The 18,840-nt window shown below is 36.5% G+C and overlaps 1 protein-coding gene across 3 annotated transcripts in view; it reads left to right on the top strand.

Moving 5' to 3' along the window:
• ZZZ3 (zinc finger ZZ-type containing 3) overlaps window positions 1–18,840 on the top strand; it is a 57,657-nt gene that overhangs the window by 32,168 nt on the left and 6,649 nt on the right. For 2 of the 3 annotated variants that reach the window (XM_069862887.1, XM_069862888.1), the window contains exons 4-9: window positions 12,484–12,622; window positions 14,039–14,186; window positions 14,269–14,387; window positions 15,377–15,448; window positions 15,632–15,733; window positions 17,064–17,159. In XM_069862887.1, the coding sequence (XP_069718988.1) occupies window positions 12,484–12,622; window positions 14,039–14,186; window positions 14,269–14,387; window positions 15,377–15,448; window positions 15,632–15,733; window positions 17,064–17,159 (676 nt within the window). The remainder of the gene's footprint in view (window positions 1–12,483; window positions 12,623–14,038; window positions 14,187–14,268; window positions 14,388–15,376; window positions 15,449–15,631; window positions 15,734–17,063; window positions 17,160–18,840) is intronic. The other variant, XM_069862889.1, reaches the window with a different exon arrangement.

Raw genomic sequence — 18,840 nt, forward strand, 5'->3', positions numbered from 1 at the left:
TCTGTCTACATTGCTGTTTATATTCATTAAATGTAAATATATACATGTCTTAATTGTTATTAGAGAAGGAGTACTAACTTGTTTTTGTATTTATCATCTGAATGTCTTTAAGTAGAATTGCAGTAATCGTAGACATAAGGTAACTGTGAAAGAGAATTTCTGGAAACAGGAGGGCAGTTTTCTCAGTGAAAGAAGTTTTACATGTAGAAAATAATAGCTCAGCAACCAGTTTTTATTGCAGTCTTTGTAATGCTACTTTGACTTGTGTGTTTCACTGTTTAGTAAATGCTCTAGATTTTGTTGCGTTGTACTGAAAGGCCAAATGCAGGTGATCTTCAGTTTGCTTCATCTGAAGAGTTAAACTGCTGCTTGGAGTTTCTGTAAATGGTCACAGCACAATTATTATGAATATGGGGCACAAGACAGCGGTGATTGTTTAATCCAGCAGGAATTTGACTGGTGTTCTTGGTATTAGAGTTATTTTGATAATGGCGTTTTGTTCAATATTGGATAAAGTTAAGGCCAGGATTCTCTTCTAGACTGAGGAAGAGTAATTTCTGCTTTTCTGGAGAGAAACATGCTACTGAGGGTAGTGTTAGCTGGATCTTTTTCTCGTTTTAAAAATGTTGATGGAAGATTATGGGCTTTCTTCATTTGATGTTTTTGTTTATATTTGCAAGGAAATAAATCTAATATTCTGATGATTTGGCATGGTAATAGGACCCTTCTAAAGAACTTCAGTCAATATTTTGATGTTTGAATGCATTTGTCCCTTATGTAGAACTTTGTTGTTCAAGAGTGAATGGATTACAGTGCTCTACATCATCTTTCAAATTGTAAACGTGTCAGAGTTCATTAGGGGATGCTTATAAGTCATGCACTATGGTTCTTGAATAGTATCTTAATTACGCCCTTGTTTAATCTCATTCAGTGCTAATTTTGTAAAATGTTGAACTAGAAGAAAAACCCAAAAGTTTTAGCAGAAATATCCTCATTAATCAGATGCAAAGAATTCCAGGGTTCCCATGCTGTCAGGTAAAGGACACTGGCTCTGCCAGCAGTGTTTCATGATAACTGTGCAAATCTTCTGCTTAGCAGGTCTTCAAATGGCACACAGCTTTGTTTTTATGTCCTTCATCAGTTTATGATTAAACTTGTCTTTGTGGATGATTTTTTTTGTGGTTAGTAGTTCTACTCTCTTTTAAAAGCAAATTCAGAAAAACATTAGCATCTTGGCTAAGTTGAGGACACAGATTTCTCCAGGAATGCATTAATATCATTTTTTGAATGTTCCATAGCAGGGTAAAAAAAGTGATATTCCTCTGTGTTGCAGAATCAATTTGATATGTCTGTAAACTTGGGTTATTTCTTGTTACATTACACAGCCTGATGGCGTACACATCCATTCAGCTGATTTTCACTCTCCAAGAAATTACTGTAACATTGATAAAATATAAATACACCAAAATCTTCAGCAGGTGTTGATCAGACTTCCTATAAGAAAAGAACCTACCTGTATATTGTGGTATTTTTGCATGAATTTTACTGGTTTTTTGAATGTTGTCATGTTTAAACAACATTCATTTATTGATACTTAGGGGAAAACTGGATGATGTAATAAGAAAAATAATCATCACAGAAAGCAATAGTGGAGTATTATTATTCAGAGAGAAGGGGGAAAGGATGGATGTTCCACTGTGTCTTTAATAAAATGGATCTCCTCTACAAAGAGAGATCCAAGACCTCCAAACAGGAATTTTTATTCTCAGTACATTTTTCCCTGTGCCCAGGGTTTCATTTAGTGCCCTTTTTCCTTTTTCTTCTTCTCTACTCATGCTCTTTGCAGATTTGCACTGTTTGGCAGATATTAGGTTGCATGAGGGAAGTCTTTATTAACTCTGAGTTCTAGATGGAAATGTGATTGAGGAATTGAGTTTTCATATACATATAGAATCGTAGAATGATTTGAGTTGGAAGGGATTATCCAGTTCCACCCCCCTGCCGGGACACCTCCCACTGGACCAGGCTGCTCCAAGCCCCATCCAACCTGCCCCTGAACACCTCCAGGGATGGAACAGCATTATAGTGTATTTCTAGGATCCTGTAAACTGTGGAGAGCTTTATAGGAACCACTCAGGCCTTTAGTTCCCACTGAAATATAAGAATTACGCATGAGCTCTTGCCTACAGGCATTCAGCTGCAAGAGCGAGGACCTTGTGTTTGTTGAGTAAATAGATATTTTAATATCTTTGGTTTCATTTATTCCTTTACGATATTTAAAAATCATAGGACCTGTACTGACATTTAAACTGAAAACAGATTAAAGAGAAATATTTTAATAATCACTTCAAACCCAGTCTTGTGAATTCTTACCCTCTATGGGTTATGTTGTTGCAGAGGCCTTGGAAAGACAGGGCACCATGAGGGATAATTAATATGTAATGGACAACTCATAATAATACTGTGAATGTCTTTGTATGCACTTGTAGTATTATATGAATGTGAGAAATTTCCTGTGGTACAGGTTTTGTATTTTATTCAGTCACAAATGTTTCTGTCTAATGAGTCAGATTAGAAGTGTTATCTATGAAAGTTCATCTTACTGCACTTGACCTGATAGCACAGGATCTGTTGCACCTTGCCTTACTGATTATTTGAGAACTGCCTTAAACAGAGTCTTCTTAAAGTGTAATTCTAAAGTAAATTCTAAAGTCTTTTTCACTAAGGTAAACTTCTTATTTTACCCGTACCTTGTTTTTTCCTTAACTGGATGACAATTAAACATTAAATTATCGTTTTTGTAATTTATCCCTATGTATTCAGATATATTTCTCAGAATTAAGGTCAAATTTATCGCACAGTATGAATTTATTTTAGTCAGTCATAATCTAACTTTCCTTTGTAGTGACGTCATGTAGCTATGAGTAGCTGATACTATAGGAAAAAGTGATCCTCCTGCATTACTTTTAAGGACACCTTTGTCTTCGTCTCATTTTCCTATGTGACATGGAGATTTAATCTGAGGAGACTTTGATTGTTACGTGTTTCATGTTAAGGAAAAGAAGGAATTGGTGTAAATCAAGTTGCTTTTTGTAGCAGCAGATTTTAATCAATACTGAGGGCGAGAATGCTATGAGATGGCAACTGTTTTGTAACTGTAACTGCCGAATACTTCATGGAATGTCATCAACAGAAAAAAATTGCTGAAATATACATTTTTAGTGTTGAAGAACAATAGAAGTTAAGATTTTTTTTAAAATGCACATATGCCAAATATGTGAGATTATGTTGTGTTTTAATTAATCCTTTGTTCCATGAGAGTAGTGTGGCATACAGTGATATTTTTGTTAAAGTACCTATTAATGTAAAATTTAAATATGTGAAAAATTGGTGCTTCTTTCAGAGAACAGTTTCCACTGCCTGTTAGATTGGTCTGTGTTCTTAGTAAGTAACAAAAAATTAAGTCAGCTTTAAGTAAAAATCTCGTTTCACTTAGATGTTGAATGCTGCAACTGCTTCACCTACAAAGTAGAAATGTAACAAATCAGTTGAAAACTTCTGATAAGAGTTTTTCGTCAACTACAATTTGGTATCACAGATAACTGTGTTATTAAAATGGGTTGTGAGAGTGTAATGGGCATGCAACCATGTATATGAAATCCCTGTTTACATTTTACACCAGCTTAATATTTTAAGTATTTTGACTTTTTTTACAGGGAGTGTTTTTATTTTATTGTGTTTTAGAAGCTTATTTCTGTTTAAAAATAACTTACCAATGGAAAAGTTACAAGGGACACAAAATTATTGTGGGACTGAAAATTAGAAGTATTTTTGTAATTGTAGAGTCATGTTTTGTAATTATATAAACTAGTTGGTGTACTCTAAGTAATGGAGTTCTTGTTTTGCAAGAGAATGTTTTGCGCATGTCCTGTATCTGCTTTTCTGTCTCTGGTAACAGACTTACTCTAGGAGCCATCACGTCAACTACATTTGTCAAACTGTTTTCTTTCTCTGAATATAGTTTTCTTGCTGTCAACTGCAGCGCAAACCTAGTGAGCAGCACTATTAAACACAGTGCAGCCCTCATCCTAAGTGAGGCAGCCTGTGGAAAGCCAAGGTTGATTTCTTTTGGATAGGTGTCCTTTGCTCTCTGAATTCTCTTCTCTCCCGATTTGCCTGAAACCTGCTTTGTTTGTTCTGCCTGCACTCTCATCTCCACAAGTCCTCAGTTGCAGCATCAAATATCCATTTGATAGGAATGGTTGGACTCGATGATCCGGTGGGTCTCTTCCAACCTGGTTATTCTATGATTCTATGATCCTGTCCTGGAAGAGAGAGTGTGAGCTCCCCATCACAGAGCTGCTTCCCTGCCAGCTGGCTTGGTGCTCTGGGTGGGTGTATGTGCTGATGCACTGGCCGGAGAGTGGGAAGAACAGCAGTTGAATTCTGCTTGTCCTTCTCTTGCAGAGGCAGAAGTTATGATCTCTCCCCCTTTCCAAGCAGCTCATTTTTAGAGAATACAGGAATCAGTTTTGTCTTTCCAACTTCTTTGATCAATGTGGATCAAAAATCCTGAGGGGGGGGAAGTGCACAAATTAAAAAAAAGAAAAATAAACAGTATTTTAATACCAAAAAAGGCAGATACCTGTTTTCCCACCCATTCATTTGGAATCAAAACTGGAAAATATAAGTATTAATAAAAATGGCTTTGAGGTGTAGGAAATACCAGTTGGAAAAAATATTAAATGCCACAGACAATTCATGGTCCTGACTTTAAAAAAAAAAAAAGGGAGAAAGCCAAGAAAAGATGGGGTAGAAACATTCACCCAGCACAGCTGTGTGGAGAATCAGGCTCTGGCTGTGGATTTGGCTCTGCACACATGGGACACTTGAAGCAAAAGTGATCAAGTGTGGTTGTACCAGTTAGACCACTGTGAAGGACGTCTGGTGGAACAAGGGATGAATTCTATTACCATAACTACCTGCTTGGTAGGGATATACAAGTATTTTACTATAGTATTAGCATAGTGATGCGACTGAGAAAACAGCATAGTGACTGGTGTGTGCTGTGGGTATCTTTACTGTTCAGCGTTAGCTCACCGCGCTAGAAATAACTCCGTTACCGGTCCTAAGTATTTCTTCTGGTCTGGCATGAAGTTTCATCAGCATCTGCATATTGAACTATAAAACTGACTGGCAGTATCTTTTAAAAAGGTTTGAGGTGAGGATGTGCTGCTGTTTTATGCAACAGCCTTTGAAAGTTTTATATGCTTCTTAAGTCAAGGACCAGCTGTGTCTATAGTTTGTTATTGTAGTGAGTATTAATACAAATACACATTTTAACTGTTTTTTCCCTTATCTCTAAATTTTATTCCCCTTATTTAGCCAGAAAAGATGGAGTGAATAATTCTTTGTATTGCTGTTAGCTCATGATCATGTATCGTGTTCTAATCCAATTATAGTCTTCAGGTATTTCTGTAATGGAATAGTCAAGGAATGCATTACTTTGGTCCTGTGGTAGGAAAGTACACCTGTCTAATCTAGGGGTTCTTCCTTGGGTTTTAGTGAAAACTTGCATAAACTAGAGTTCAGTCAGCAGTGGTGGCAGCGTCCTCTGATTTGTTAATTCAGAGGATTTCTGTACAGTTGGATCAGTTCCATGGTATGATGAGTTGCTCCTGTTTTGTCTCTGGTAGAAAGCCTCTTCTGAATCGTTGCTTTCCCCAAGATCTCTTTAGAGAAGAACATATGAGTGGAGATACTGGAGGTACCTTATGTAATTTTCTCTCAGGAAAGGAACTGGGACTATTCTCATTAGAGATGATAAGGGAGGAAAAAGAGTTGCAGATGTGCTCTCTTTCTTTCTATGCCCTTTGTGAACCAATGTGAAAACCATTTTACTGCCATTTACTCGTGTCCCTCCAAGCCTTGAAAATAGAGGAATGACAGACCTGTATCTTCTTCCCTAGTAAATGTCACTGTCCTGTAGGCAAATAATTTAGAAAGTGCTGTTAAAGGAAGATCAAAAGGCTGTATTATAGTGTGTTTTCTAGAGGAAGACTGGTAGGTGATGTTTTGACCTTTCAAGTTGACAAAACTGAAGCAAGTTTGATTTAGAAGCACAGAGACCTCATTGCTGCTAAAAATTTTGAAAACATTGCTGACAGTGTGGGTGTTCCGAAGGTGCTTCTGTATATCCAGAATGATTCTGTGATTCTGTGCATCGTGCTGAGGGTGGTGGACAGCCCTTTGCAAGAGTGAAGGCTATAGAAATACCTCAATCAGCATTCCTTTTTCTGGGGTGGAGTTAAGAGTTTAAGAAAGAAAGGGACGTCACAAGTTCATAACCAATAAAATACTGTTCACATGCTTGAAATACAAAGTCTGGAGCTGTGGAAGGTGAAATTAGAGGAGTTTTTTTTTTTTTGCATCCAGCTAAAATACTGCAGTAGGGTTTTTTTGTTTGGTTTAGGGTTTGTTGTTTTTTTTTTGACTATCCTTTAAAAAAATGTGCTTTTTGGCTTGGTTCTGCTTTGTTGTAAGTATGTGTGTGTTATAGCCCAAGGCTGGCATTCAGAAATAGTGAATTCTGTTCTGTTACTGGCACATTAAACTTGGAAAAGCCACTTAATGTACACTTCGGTTGTTCCACCTATAAAATGGAGATGCAGTTTAATTATTTACTTATCTCAGAAGTCTTTTAAAAGGTCTGAAGCACAAATATTAAGTATGTATAGAGAAAATACAGTAAATGACCATATGTGTAAAGAGGTTAAGCTAGAGTGGAAAACAATTTGATAATGAGTTGAAGAATTGGCTGTAAGTAGATTACCTTGATCAAAGTATTTAAACACTACGTAAGGAAAAACCTACCATATGCTGCTTTCTTCAGGCAAAGGTGCTTTTAGAAGTCCTGACAGGAGTTGATACATGTCCTTATTGATTATGCCCTTAAGCTCTTTTCTGTTCCTGAAGGAAGATCAAATAAGGGCCATTCTTCATCCGTCTCCCCGGCTTCCTCCTTGCTGTCATGTGTGTTGTACAGGTCTTGCTTTGGAAACCAGCACTCCCTAGGGCATGAACAGATTGTTTAAAATCTCAGATGCACATCGGAATAATTTGCGAGGAACTACAATGTCAGAATTACCGTATCATGGCACTGGCAAAGATTTCTGGCCAAGTCTAAAAGCTGGGAATGTTATCTGGTATTTCTGAACTGAAACAAACTAGAAATGACCCCAAAGAAAACAAAACACTCGCTTCTTTGAAATAAAAAGACAATGTTTAATCTGACGTGAAAATTTATCCAGGAAGACAATCTTGGGTTAATTAGAAAATTGTAAGTGCAGTTAGTATTTCCCTTTCCTGCAGTAATTTACCATCTTATAGTATGTTTAATACCCAGTTCTTTCTTAGCACCAAATAAGGGATTTTTTTTCTGTGTTATTAATAGACCAATATTCAGAGTAATAATTGACTTTAGTAGAGCAGATTTTCGTTTGTGCTTCACTAAAGTGCCAGTAGATGGCAGTAAAACAAAGAACTGCTCAAATCCTCATGATTACTGATAGGCACCGATGCTGTTGCAGCTCTTCGAAATACGAACCCAAGTTTGCTTTAAAGCAGATGGGTTTTCTACATATATTTTAGCCATGATTTGTTATGAGAAGTATATGCTCCTTCGCTTAAAACAAATCCTGCCTGCACAACAAATAATCATGATTTCTAATATTAAATGTAACTTACGGTACACACGTTTTTAACTTCAAATCCCTCAAACTGATGTTGTTACTATACTTTCTATCATATTGTGAACTAAAGAACTGTAGAAATGCAGCTAATTTGGGGAGTGGGAAGTGATGACCATCAGCTGCACAACATGTTATCAGTTGAGAGGATGTTTCTTTTTAATTAGGAATCAAAGTACACATCTTTGCAAGATGCTAAATGATCACTGTAAGGCAAGTATAGCTGGCAAAGTAACCATTTTTATTTCAAATAATTTCTGTGAGCATCCAGATAATAAATTACAGGGGCCTCTGCTGATTTTATTTAAAAATTACAAATAAGTGCTTGCTGCAGATTTCCGTTGTTAATATGTGTCACCTTTGTCACCTGCTGGCATTATAAAACTATTTTCTGTATCGTCAGCTTTTTAAGCAATTCCGAATAGAATTGCGTTAGCGATCTAGCAGGTATTTAAATAAGGGGGAAAACTACTGTAGTAACAATATAAGTGTTCTAAATGCTTATGTGGTTCATGCTAAAAGCAAGTAATAAATATGTAAATGTGTAAGGTTGTCTGAATACTGTGGGAAACTTTGAGTCAGAGTTGCATGAATTTATACTATATATAAATAAATGTGGAATTTTTATTATGCCATTACTTCAGAGGTGATTAGATAAGGTTGAAAAAGATTAAACTTCAGAGTGGCAAGGACATTCTCCTGTTTATTTTCACTTGAGGGGATAGTAGCAGTTATACTGCTGTTTCCAAGTCTCTAGCTTAAGAGATGAGAAGGTGCATTATAATTACATTGGAATATTAGATAAGGAAAGTTCAACAAAAAGTGCACAGCCCTGTTTTGAGACACTTCTCACACATTTCAAGTTTGTGTGTAAGTTTACTTTGGATAAAGACACTTAAGATGAAAATTCTTCCTTTTTATGGACAAAACCAATGGCAGAAAATTTTCTTGTGTGTTTTTAAATGTTTGAGCGTTAAGACTTTGTAGGAGGCTTTTTTTAAGCGGAAGCTTGGCCTTTTTGTAGTGCAGTGTTACCAACAGCCACTTCTACATCTGCTCCTTGCATTGTTCAACAGGGCAAAACTGTTGCTTTGCATTTATTTACCACAATTTAACTGAAAAGCTTCACTTGTTTATTTTATTCCGTCTAGTAGTTTGAATTAGCTGCCTAGAGGTTAAAATCTTCATTTTGTAGCATTTTTTTCTCCCATCACTCAGTCACTTAAGGTTTAAAGTACAGTGTGTTTTTCTCTCAAAGGGAAAAGAAGCCTTCAGTCAGCATAGGGGATCTGGCTGACTGTGATTTTAATCAAAACATGCACTTTTATTTCTATGAGTTTGTTTTGTTTTATTTTGGCAGAGGATGTGAGGTAATTTTCCATGGTACTTCCTCACAGATCTTTTGGAGAAAGTTATGTAACTGGGTAACTTAAGAGATTATTGCTCTTCTGTTGCTTCATTGCAAGAGACCAGTGAGCAAGGTTCCAGTCAATTTCTCTTTAATAACATCATGAGGCTTTTTCAGCTTTGGAGAATGTTAGTCCAGCTGCAGGAGGTAGTTTCCATCATAATTGTTGTGCTTACTTTCAAAGAATCTCAGAAGAATGGTACTAAAATTATTAGCCACCTTTTTATTTATAAATAGCTCTGGAAATTACGCACACAGTATCATTTGCTTAATGCAGCGGAAATATTACATTACTCTTTGAGACTAAAGATGCCAGACTGACAGAGCCTTTGGAAAAGTTCTCAACGAGTGCGTTGTTATTTATCTTTTTCTGAGAAGTACTTGGATTGATTACAGTCGTGTAGAGCCAGAGAGCTGAAAGCCTGTAGAAACCTATGAAAACAGTAGTGGTCTAAAACTTAAAAGAACTTGCAGACATATTAAACTACAGTCAGTTAAAAAGTCATGTTGGAATTTAAGAGGCCATGCAATGCTTTGGAGAGAATACAGTACTGCATCAGATCTTAAATACCTGAACATGGACTGTGCAAACTACGTATTTCAGCATTAGCATTCCCCCCTTTTTTTTTCGGCAGTGCAAGACCCCAAAATGCACATTTTCATGCATTTCAGTCGTACTGATATTCACTTGATAAAATTGCAGTCTTGTTCCTGGGCTTCAGAATATATTCACTCATAAAAACTGAATGTGGGAGTTAAAGTGAATAGCTCCAGGTTAATGCATTTCTTTAGAGGAAGTACAAAAAAGTGCAGGGAAACCTATTTGTCTGAACAGTTTGCTCAGAACCTGCTATTTCTTTTTTTTTTTTTTTTTTTAAATCATGGTAATAGAGCTACATAGACACAGGTCAACATCACAGGATTTTTTTTTTTAATTATCCTGATATTCTTGTAATACTTTATGTATTTCCATGAAGACCAGAAGTATCATTTCTGAACTATGTATCTTCAGTTAAAAGTTAATGAGAGAAGTAATTGCAGGTCAACATTCTTGTTTGGTTTGTTATTTCTCCCAAAATGCAATTTCTTCTCTTTCCATTCAGACTTAATTAATTAAGGGCACCTTATTAAGATAATTTCTTCCCCCATTTTAAACATGGGAATCATTGTTGAGTTAGGACTTCATCTCAATCACCAACATTTGGTTGCTTTTCTTCTTCTATGTATGTACATGTTTTAAATTGAAATCATTATTTTCTTCCAGTGTCATTTGTGAAAGCAGTTGCTTAAATACAAGTTGAATAAATGAGGTAAAATAGCTCAAGAAAAGAAAGGGAGGTATTTATTCAACATTATCTTATATGCAAATTCTTGTGCACACTACTGAACCTCTTCATCGTGACTGGAATTTACTCCAGTCTTGTATAGAAACTTTGGTGCCTGCTGATAGAAAAAGGTTTTCTGTTGTCCAGGTTAAATAATCTCCCAAATATCATTAAGCTCTTCTGTGTTGTTACAGCTGCATCTACGTTAATGATGTTAGCAGCCTGCTTGTGTTTCATTTCTCTGGAGCGTGCAAGGCTACTGTGTAAGACGTCCACTGGGGGCATGGACAGAGGTTGCTCAGCACAAAGCCAAGCAATAACCTGATGATGTTTGCAAAAACTAAGTAAAGATCTTATTTCCCCGTATACTGATTCCTGTAAACATGTAACAGTCTGGATTGCAGTATTGTCTCAGGCCAAAGTTGATGTACCGTCACTGCGTCTGTGAATCATTTCTGAAGTTCATTTTTCACCAGCTCAAGGAGAGCCCTCTCAGTGATCTTGCGTTATGCAAAGTTATTTTGTTTAGAAAGAACTGGAGCTCTTTTCCAATTGTGAAAATGTTCCTGTACTGTTCCAATATTAATGGCCTGTTTAACAAGCATTTTGGGTCTTAGTTATGTATAAACCTGAATATGTGCAGGCAAATTTAAATAATAATAATTTCATAACAGAATTGCAACCTGCTGTTTCTGAACAAGCTCAGTATTTTAATTTCAAACTTCAGGATGCTGGACTATATTTTATGTTTTCAAGTGCTGCATTTGAGTGGAATGAAAATTACCCTTTTTCATGGGGAGTCGGCAGTTTAATATCTAGGTAGGAACTTAAATATTTGGTGGAACGAAGCCTGTATTTTGCCTTGAGGTTGTTTACTTCCCTCCACTTAAAGCCTTACTCAGTTACCAGTGCAGTCAATTGAAAAACTTGCATTTGCTCGGTAACCCCTGAATCTTTTCTGTAATGCACGTGGAATTCATTGTGTTAGACTTGTCTTTGTTTTAGCAAAAGGGGATAGAAAATTTACTGTAGTAGTGAATAGATCTTGCCTGGTTTGAGTATGTGTTATGTTGCATTTTGTGCTGAACTAAATTGCAGTTGTAGTATTAAATGTCAGAAAACGTTTTCATGAAAAAAGTTAAGCTGATGCATAAGAATTTGCAACAACAGGGGCCGTGGGTAACTGCATGATTCAGAAACTGAATCAGACAGCTGTAACTTTAAAGCTAATAAAAGGTATTAAATGCAGTTACCCATTTTTGAAAGGCTGTGTTCCAATATTAAATGGTTTCCTGACTCAGAGCTAGCTTTATAGAAAACAGTTTGGGAAGCATGCATTAATCAAAATCGTGTGTGAATCTGGGACAGCAGATTTGAGGGAATGCTGACATTTTCATTCAACTTCTGTGTTCTTAGAGCAATCTCTTTTGTATATATTTGTTTTGCAAATTACTTATTCCTTGGTTTATTGTTATGTTTCATAACTGATACTTGTATTGTGCTCTAAGGTGAGGCTTCCATGAAATGTTTAGATGCAGTTTCTAAGCCGTTCCTGTCCACCCTCTAGGTGGCTGAGCCAAAGGTTAAGATGCTGTGGTAGAGTCATTAGCATTGGAGTAGAAGGAAGCCAATTTTGAAGTGGAAGAGAAATTAGGTCATTTTGTTTGTGGGTTTTTTAACTTCGTAAGCAAAGCTTGTGGCTCGTGGCTATTGAGAACATCAGCAGGTTTCCCCAATACCTTATTGTTTTAGCTAGGATAGAATTTACATTTGAAGGAAATCATGGAGGGGATTATTTTTTAAGAGGGTTTATATGAGTTTGTCTACTATTTAAAATAGATTTTATATACTTTTTTATATAATTCAGTAAAATTTTCTATGAACTGTGTCAGATAAACTATGAAATCTGATAGGTACTAGTAGGTAATCGTGGCTAGAATTTAGATGGAGGGGGTAACTTTTTAAGATAAATTTAGTGAGATGTTTTCCTTTGTCTCTGTAGTTATCAGAGACTGTTACAGACGATTGCTGTACTCGAGGCTCAACGTACTCAAGCAGTTCAAGACCTTGAAAGTTTAGGCAAACACCAGAGAGAAGCACTGAAAGATCCTATTGGATTTGTGGAAAGACTCCAGAAGAAGGTATTTCAATGGGCTTTTCTTAAGTCTTATTTGGATTTTTTTTTTTTTTAATAACTAGTAATACACCATCTCTAGAAATTGGAGAATTCTGTATATACTTGAGTAAACATGAGTTTAAAACCCTTTATCTGCTGAGCAAAAATGGCCCTTTGTTTTCTTGTTAAATCTAAGATATAGGTCATCAATGATTTTATTAGACATGCTTTCTTTCCTTTTTTTTGTTATGTAGGTACGTAATCTTTACTTTTCTAACTGTAATGTAGGTATTTTAAGCCAACTTGAAATCGATAGGTGACTGGAAGTAATTCACAGTAACACATCAGACTGAGAATTTGTAACTTCTCATTATAGAAATTAAATGTTGTGCTATGAGTGAATTTGATCGGGTGCTTTTTAAAAGGAAGGAAGTATAGTTCATAGCCTAAAATCGAAATGAACAGTAGAAAAAATACTAGAGTTCAGGATAATATAATAGAATGTTGTCTGATAAAGGAGAATTAATTTTGATAAGCAAACATTTTCTTTTCAAGCTTCCAAAAGAAATTGTAACAACAGGGATACTGAAAATATATTTAAAGCATGAATACTTTCTTGCTGCCATGTCTATCAGTAATGAACATGCTTGATTTTCTAGTCTGGTAGCAATATGTTGTATTTCAGCGAAGAATCAGGTAGATATTTCATAGTGCTCTTTTCCTAAGTGTGTAGAAACCTAGATTTAAAGATGGGTCTGGTGTAAACCTGTTGGTTTCAGAAGTTGTCTTTCCATTATATTTTGAGTTAATAACATGCATGATGTGATAGTGTTGCATTTGATAATCGTTGTGTGGAAATAGTACTGACAGTTGAAAGTACCTGGTATATTTTTATCTCCAAAAAGGTAGTCATAAGGTTGACCTTTAAATAAATTGTTGAGCTTTGCAACAGTTGTGTCCTAGACAGAGGATGGCAAAATGAGTGTAAAGTAATACATTGATTTCTTTGATGGGACAGGTTTAGGTTGATCAGATGATAAAACTCTGAATCTTATAGTTTCCTGTGTTAAGAAAGCTACAGATCCTGAGCAAACAGCGTGTTTAAACAGAATTAAAGACAGGTAGGCAGTAATAGGGTATTGAAGGCAGAAAAGCCTGATTTCGACTGTGAAATGCACGCTTTAAAGTTTTATGCTCCATAAGCCATCATTGACCGTGCCACTGCATATTTTATATGCACTGTTGTGTGTTATTCTCAAAAGATACTTTCTCCTTAAAAAGACTCTGTGCTGCATGGCACTTTAAACATTCCCATTTTGAATTCTGTTAGCTAAAAGGCAATATCAGGTTTTCGTAACTTCTCAGGATTCATAGGTTTTTGTTCGGATATACAGCAATTGCATTAAATGTTGCTTTTACTTTTCATTCTTATTTTTTCCAGGTCGATATGGGCCTTCCATATCCTCAGAGAGTTGTTCAGCTCCCTGAGATTGCCTGGGACCAATACACTTCCAGCCTTGGGAACTTTGAGAGAGAATTCAAAAACCGAAAACGTAACAGTAGGAGAGTGAAGCTGATTTTTGACAAAGGTAAAAGGAAAGCAGTTGTACGTTACAAGAAAGAAATGACCAGCATAGAGGTTTAATAATTCGGTTTTTGTGTTGCTTACAGTAGGTATACCTGCAAGACCAAAAAGTCCTTTGGATCCTAAGAAGGATGGAGAGTCTGTTTCGTACTCTGTCTTGCCTTTAAGTGATGGTCCAGAAGGTTCTGCAAACAGTCGTCCACAGGTAGTTGTTATGAAAGGAGAGATAAAATTTTACAAAACAGTAATTTTTTAATTTTTTTCCTTTTTAATATGGGTATGTGGATGATCTTGACTGTTACTTCAAATGTTAATGTTGGTGATGGCGTTTCATTCATGTACTCGGAGAATCTATTTTTGGTTTTTATTTCAAATTTTAATCACGATCATAGAATGATATGGGTTAGAAGGGACTGTGAAGGTTGTCCAGTCCAACCCTCCTGCAGTAAGCAGGGACACTTTCAACTCAGTCAGGTTGCTCAGAGCCCCATCCAGCCTGACCTTGAATGTTTCCAGGGATGGGGCATCCACCACCTCTCTGGACAACCTGTGCCAGTGTTTCACCACCCTCAGCATAAAAAATTTCTTCCTAACATCTAGTCTATACTTCTCTTCTTTTAGTTTAAAACTAAATCTTTGTCCTGTTGCTACAGGCTCCAAGGTTTTTTTTCCCCACCTTTCTTGTAAGCCCCCTTTAAGTATTGAAAGGCTGCAGTAAGGTCTCCTCAGAGTCTTCTCTTCTCCAAGCTGAACATCCCCAACTCTCAGCCTGTCTTCGTATGGGAGGTGTTCAAGGCCTTTGATTATTTCAGTGGTCTCCTCTGGACCTGGTCCAACAGGTCTTTTCTGTGCTGAAGGCTGCAGATCTGAACGCAGTAGGCGTGGTCTCACCAGAGCATAGTAGAGGGGCAGAGTCCCCTCCCTTGCCCTGCTTGCCACATTTCTTTTGAAAGAAAATGCGCAGGATACGATTGGCTTTCTGAACTGCAAGCACACGTTGCCAGCTCATGTCCAGTTTCTCACCTACCAGGTCCCACAGTTCCTTCTCTGCAGGGTTGCTCTCAATGCATTTATCTAAAATCTTAATGCTTTTATTTGGTTTAATTTTGATTTTACTTAGGTAGGAAAAATCAGCTTATTCTAACTGTACTTTTTTTAAACACGTATTCCATTTCATATACTGTATTTGAGCAGATGATAAGAGGGCGACTTTGCGATGAGACCAAACCTGAAACTTTTAACCAGCTGTGGACTGTAGAGGAACAGGTAATGGGCAATTTTTCCATTTTGTAGTGGTGTTAACACACATAAGAATAAAAGCAAACTGTGTAATAATGTTTAAAGCACATAGAAGTTCAGAGTCACGTGTATGTAGATGCTCCTGTTCTGATAACTCATAGCTCTACTAGGAAAGATGTATTTATTTTTTTTCCCCCCCTGTTGATCCAGAAAAAACTTGAGCAATTGCTTTTGAAGTATCCACCCGAGGAGGTAGAGTCCCGGCGGTGGCAGAAGATAGCTGACGAGCTGGGAAACAGAACAGCAAAGCAGGTAACAAGCAGAACACTTCAAGAAGTGGTCCCTTTCCTTGACGTTTTGTAAGGTTTTTAGGAAGCACCGATGAGAGATTGTATCCAGGTTTCTCTTTAACGTTCATGTAATTGATTTCTAATTTGACTTTTTTTTTCCTGTCAGAAACCCACAATTAATAAATTGAGGGATTAAAAAAGAAGTTTTATTTTTTATGATGCTCATAATTAAAGCAATAAAACTTACTTTGCTAGAAAAATCGTTTTACTTCTTGGGCATTGTTTAAGTGCTTGTGCTATTGTAGTAGTGACGTCAGTCACTGAATCCTAGCAGCTGGTACAGGTTCACGGAAGATTTATTTGTAGATGTCTTTTTCTTTTGTTTTTGAATAGCAATAAATAAAATCTAGTATAATTTCATTAATCACTTTTTCCTAAAAATGTAACAGCAGGGTCTGCATTTCACTAATAACAATGCAACTCTTACTCTTGATCTCAAATATAGAATTTTAGAAGTGCCCCAAAGCCTGTGAGAAAGCTGCCAGCCCTTATTGTTCATTAGATTTTGACAGCATGAATTTAATTGTATATAGCAAGCATAGCGACACCACCTGTTCTCAGACTGAGTTACAGTGAAGTGCTGGATTTCCTGTGCTGCAATACTGGAGAATGGTCAGACCTGTGAGTACTCACAGGCAGAAGAAGTAGTTTTGTACAAGGTCTGACATTTATAACAGGACAAACCAAGTATTTCTGTATCTGACTTGTGATTTTTTTTCCCCTAAAATGACGTCATTTCTCCATTTTGACCAGATGTAGAATTGCTGATGTTCTGTGTTTATATTATTTTAATTTCTCCTGTTGTGTGCTTTCAGGTAAAAGTATTAAGTATTTCAATAGAGGAGATTACCTCATCTCTGATCAATCTATACGTGTAGGTGTATTTCTCCGTACCTGAAAAAAATTAAAATACATGCTTGCTTGTTTCATAAATAAGATGTAGAAATACTTTCTGTATGCATAATATATCTGTCATTGTTAAGAAAGAGTAAGTTTAGCTTCAGCAGGTAACAAACTACTAAAATTCTTTCTGTCATAATTTTTGCTAGATTTTCTGTGTACTTCTAAACAATAGTAGGGTTTTTTTTCTCTGAAAGCCTTGGAAATGCCAGGAAATATTATAAATGCAGCATTGCAATATTAGTAGTGGTTTGAGTAGTGGTTGCGAAGTAGAAAACAAGGAATTGTTGTCCTTATATTCTGAACCAATATAGCAATGCTGGAAAAACTTTGAAGTGAAGGCCTGTTACGTTTCAACTGACATTTAATTGTCACATTTTATTTTTTTCTAGGTTGCCAGTAGAGTGCAAAAATATTTTATTAAACTGACTAAAGCTGGTATTCCAGTCCCAGGAAGAACTCCAAACTTATATTTATATTCCAAAAAGGTGAGGCAATAGTTTAGCAGAAATCTGTATTTCCTGTTTGCATTTTTGTGCATATTGAGTCTACATCATTAATCTTTCCAACAGGTCTGAGTCTTGATTAGTGCTGTCTTACTAACTAGTTCCACCTCTATGATCCAAAATGTTACACACCCCAGTCGTCTCCTAGTATTCTCTGAAGTTACTGCAAACAATAAATGCTCATATTGAAGGCTTTCCAGTTTCTCATCCATCCAATGCCATTTTACTTTCACCATGGTTTTAAATCTACTCTATAAACAGAGGCAGGGAAGGTGTAGACATGACTCTGTCACCTCATCTATTGGAAAAGCACTTTCTGGCAGAAAAACCGGAAAAAATAGCTGCAAACACTGAACCTTAAATACTGTGGCGAGACTCATCTGTCAGAACTCTAAATTACTTGCAGAGTTTAGCTTTATGTAGGTCGAATTTCAGAAGGGGTTGAAAGTTTAGTTCTGAAAACTGTAATGCTTTGAGTTCTTTATGCGACCGTAACATTTTAAATGACCTTAGTCACATGCCTTCTTTCCTCTTAGTTTTATTTGGAAAGACACTTATTACAGAATGTGACCCACGCTGCCAGGCAGCAGCTCACTGCATTTGATAAAGAGTGAGAATGCTTAAGCAGTACCGTATTTCAGTCATATATTTCACTAATTTGAACAGTGATTCATTAAGTTCTTTCACCCCACTGCTCTGTGTGCAAACACAGTGTAACCAAGAGTGATTCGTAACATTCTCATGCCACAGTGGTAATGCTGCCATCCCACGGATTTTTCTTAAGCTCATATGTGGAACAAATCTAAAACTTAAGTTTGTTTTCACAGTATGATTCACATACTTATTACTAGGTTGTAAGAGAAAGGTCATTGTGCCCTGGTTGTGTTAAGGTAGCATCTTTGTTTTATATTTATACCCCACGTAAGAAAGAGCAGATGAAGAATATGAAACAAATAGTGCTCAATTCCCCCGTGCGTGCTCAGTCTGCTTATATAGCCGTCTATTTAGAGCACGGATGCACCAGGTATTTCCAAGTGTCCAGTGGAGATACGTAATGTGGCAGAAAAGAGTTGCAAGGAGTATTGGAAGCCTGGGTTGTGCTTCTGCTGTGCTCGTCCTTGTTTTGATACTGAGTTCATGCATACGCTGTGAACTGTAGTATGTGCTGTACTGCCAGTAATAGAGGAATGAAAATTGGATGCTGATGCTTGTAGCGCTTATCTGTGGGAGAAAAAAAAAAGATAGGTATATTTAATATAAATACTTGTGTCAAAAGGGATGCTTCACATAAGGGTACTTGTATTTCTCCGTGGGGTTTGCCCTGGATGCTTGTTCTAAATGGTTGCTGGGGAGGTGAGAAGCCTGTTCAGTTCTTGAACATCTTGTTGAAGTTACCATTTTATCTCCTCAGATGATTTAATATATCTTCTGGTAAGTGAGACACGAAATTAAACAGGATGCATCAGTTTATTTTCCTGTATAACCATTATCTGCTACTGGTGAAAATAAAACTGAATCAGAGATTTAGGACTAGCTTTCAGTTCTTCAGTTATGGCTTATCATTTTCAGTTTAATGCTTATATAATGTTATTAGTGCACTTGCTTTTAAACTTAATCTAGAACATGCTTTTCCCACAGGAAAAATGATATTTTTTACTGTTTG

The sequence above is a fragment of the Phaenicophaeus curvirostris genome, chromosome 8 (assembly GCF_032191515.1).
Source record: "Phaenicophaeus curvirostris isolate KB17595 chromosome 8, BPBGC_Pcur_1.0, whole genome shotgun sequence".
Taxonomy (NCBI): domain Eukaryota; kingdom Metazoa; phylum Chordata; class Aves; order Cuculiformes; family Cuculidae; genus Phaenicophaeus; species Phaenicophaeus curvirostris.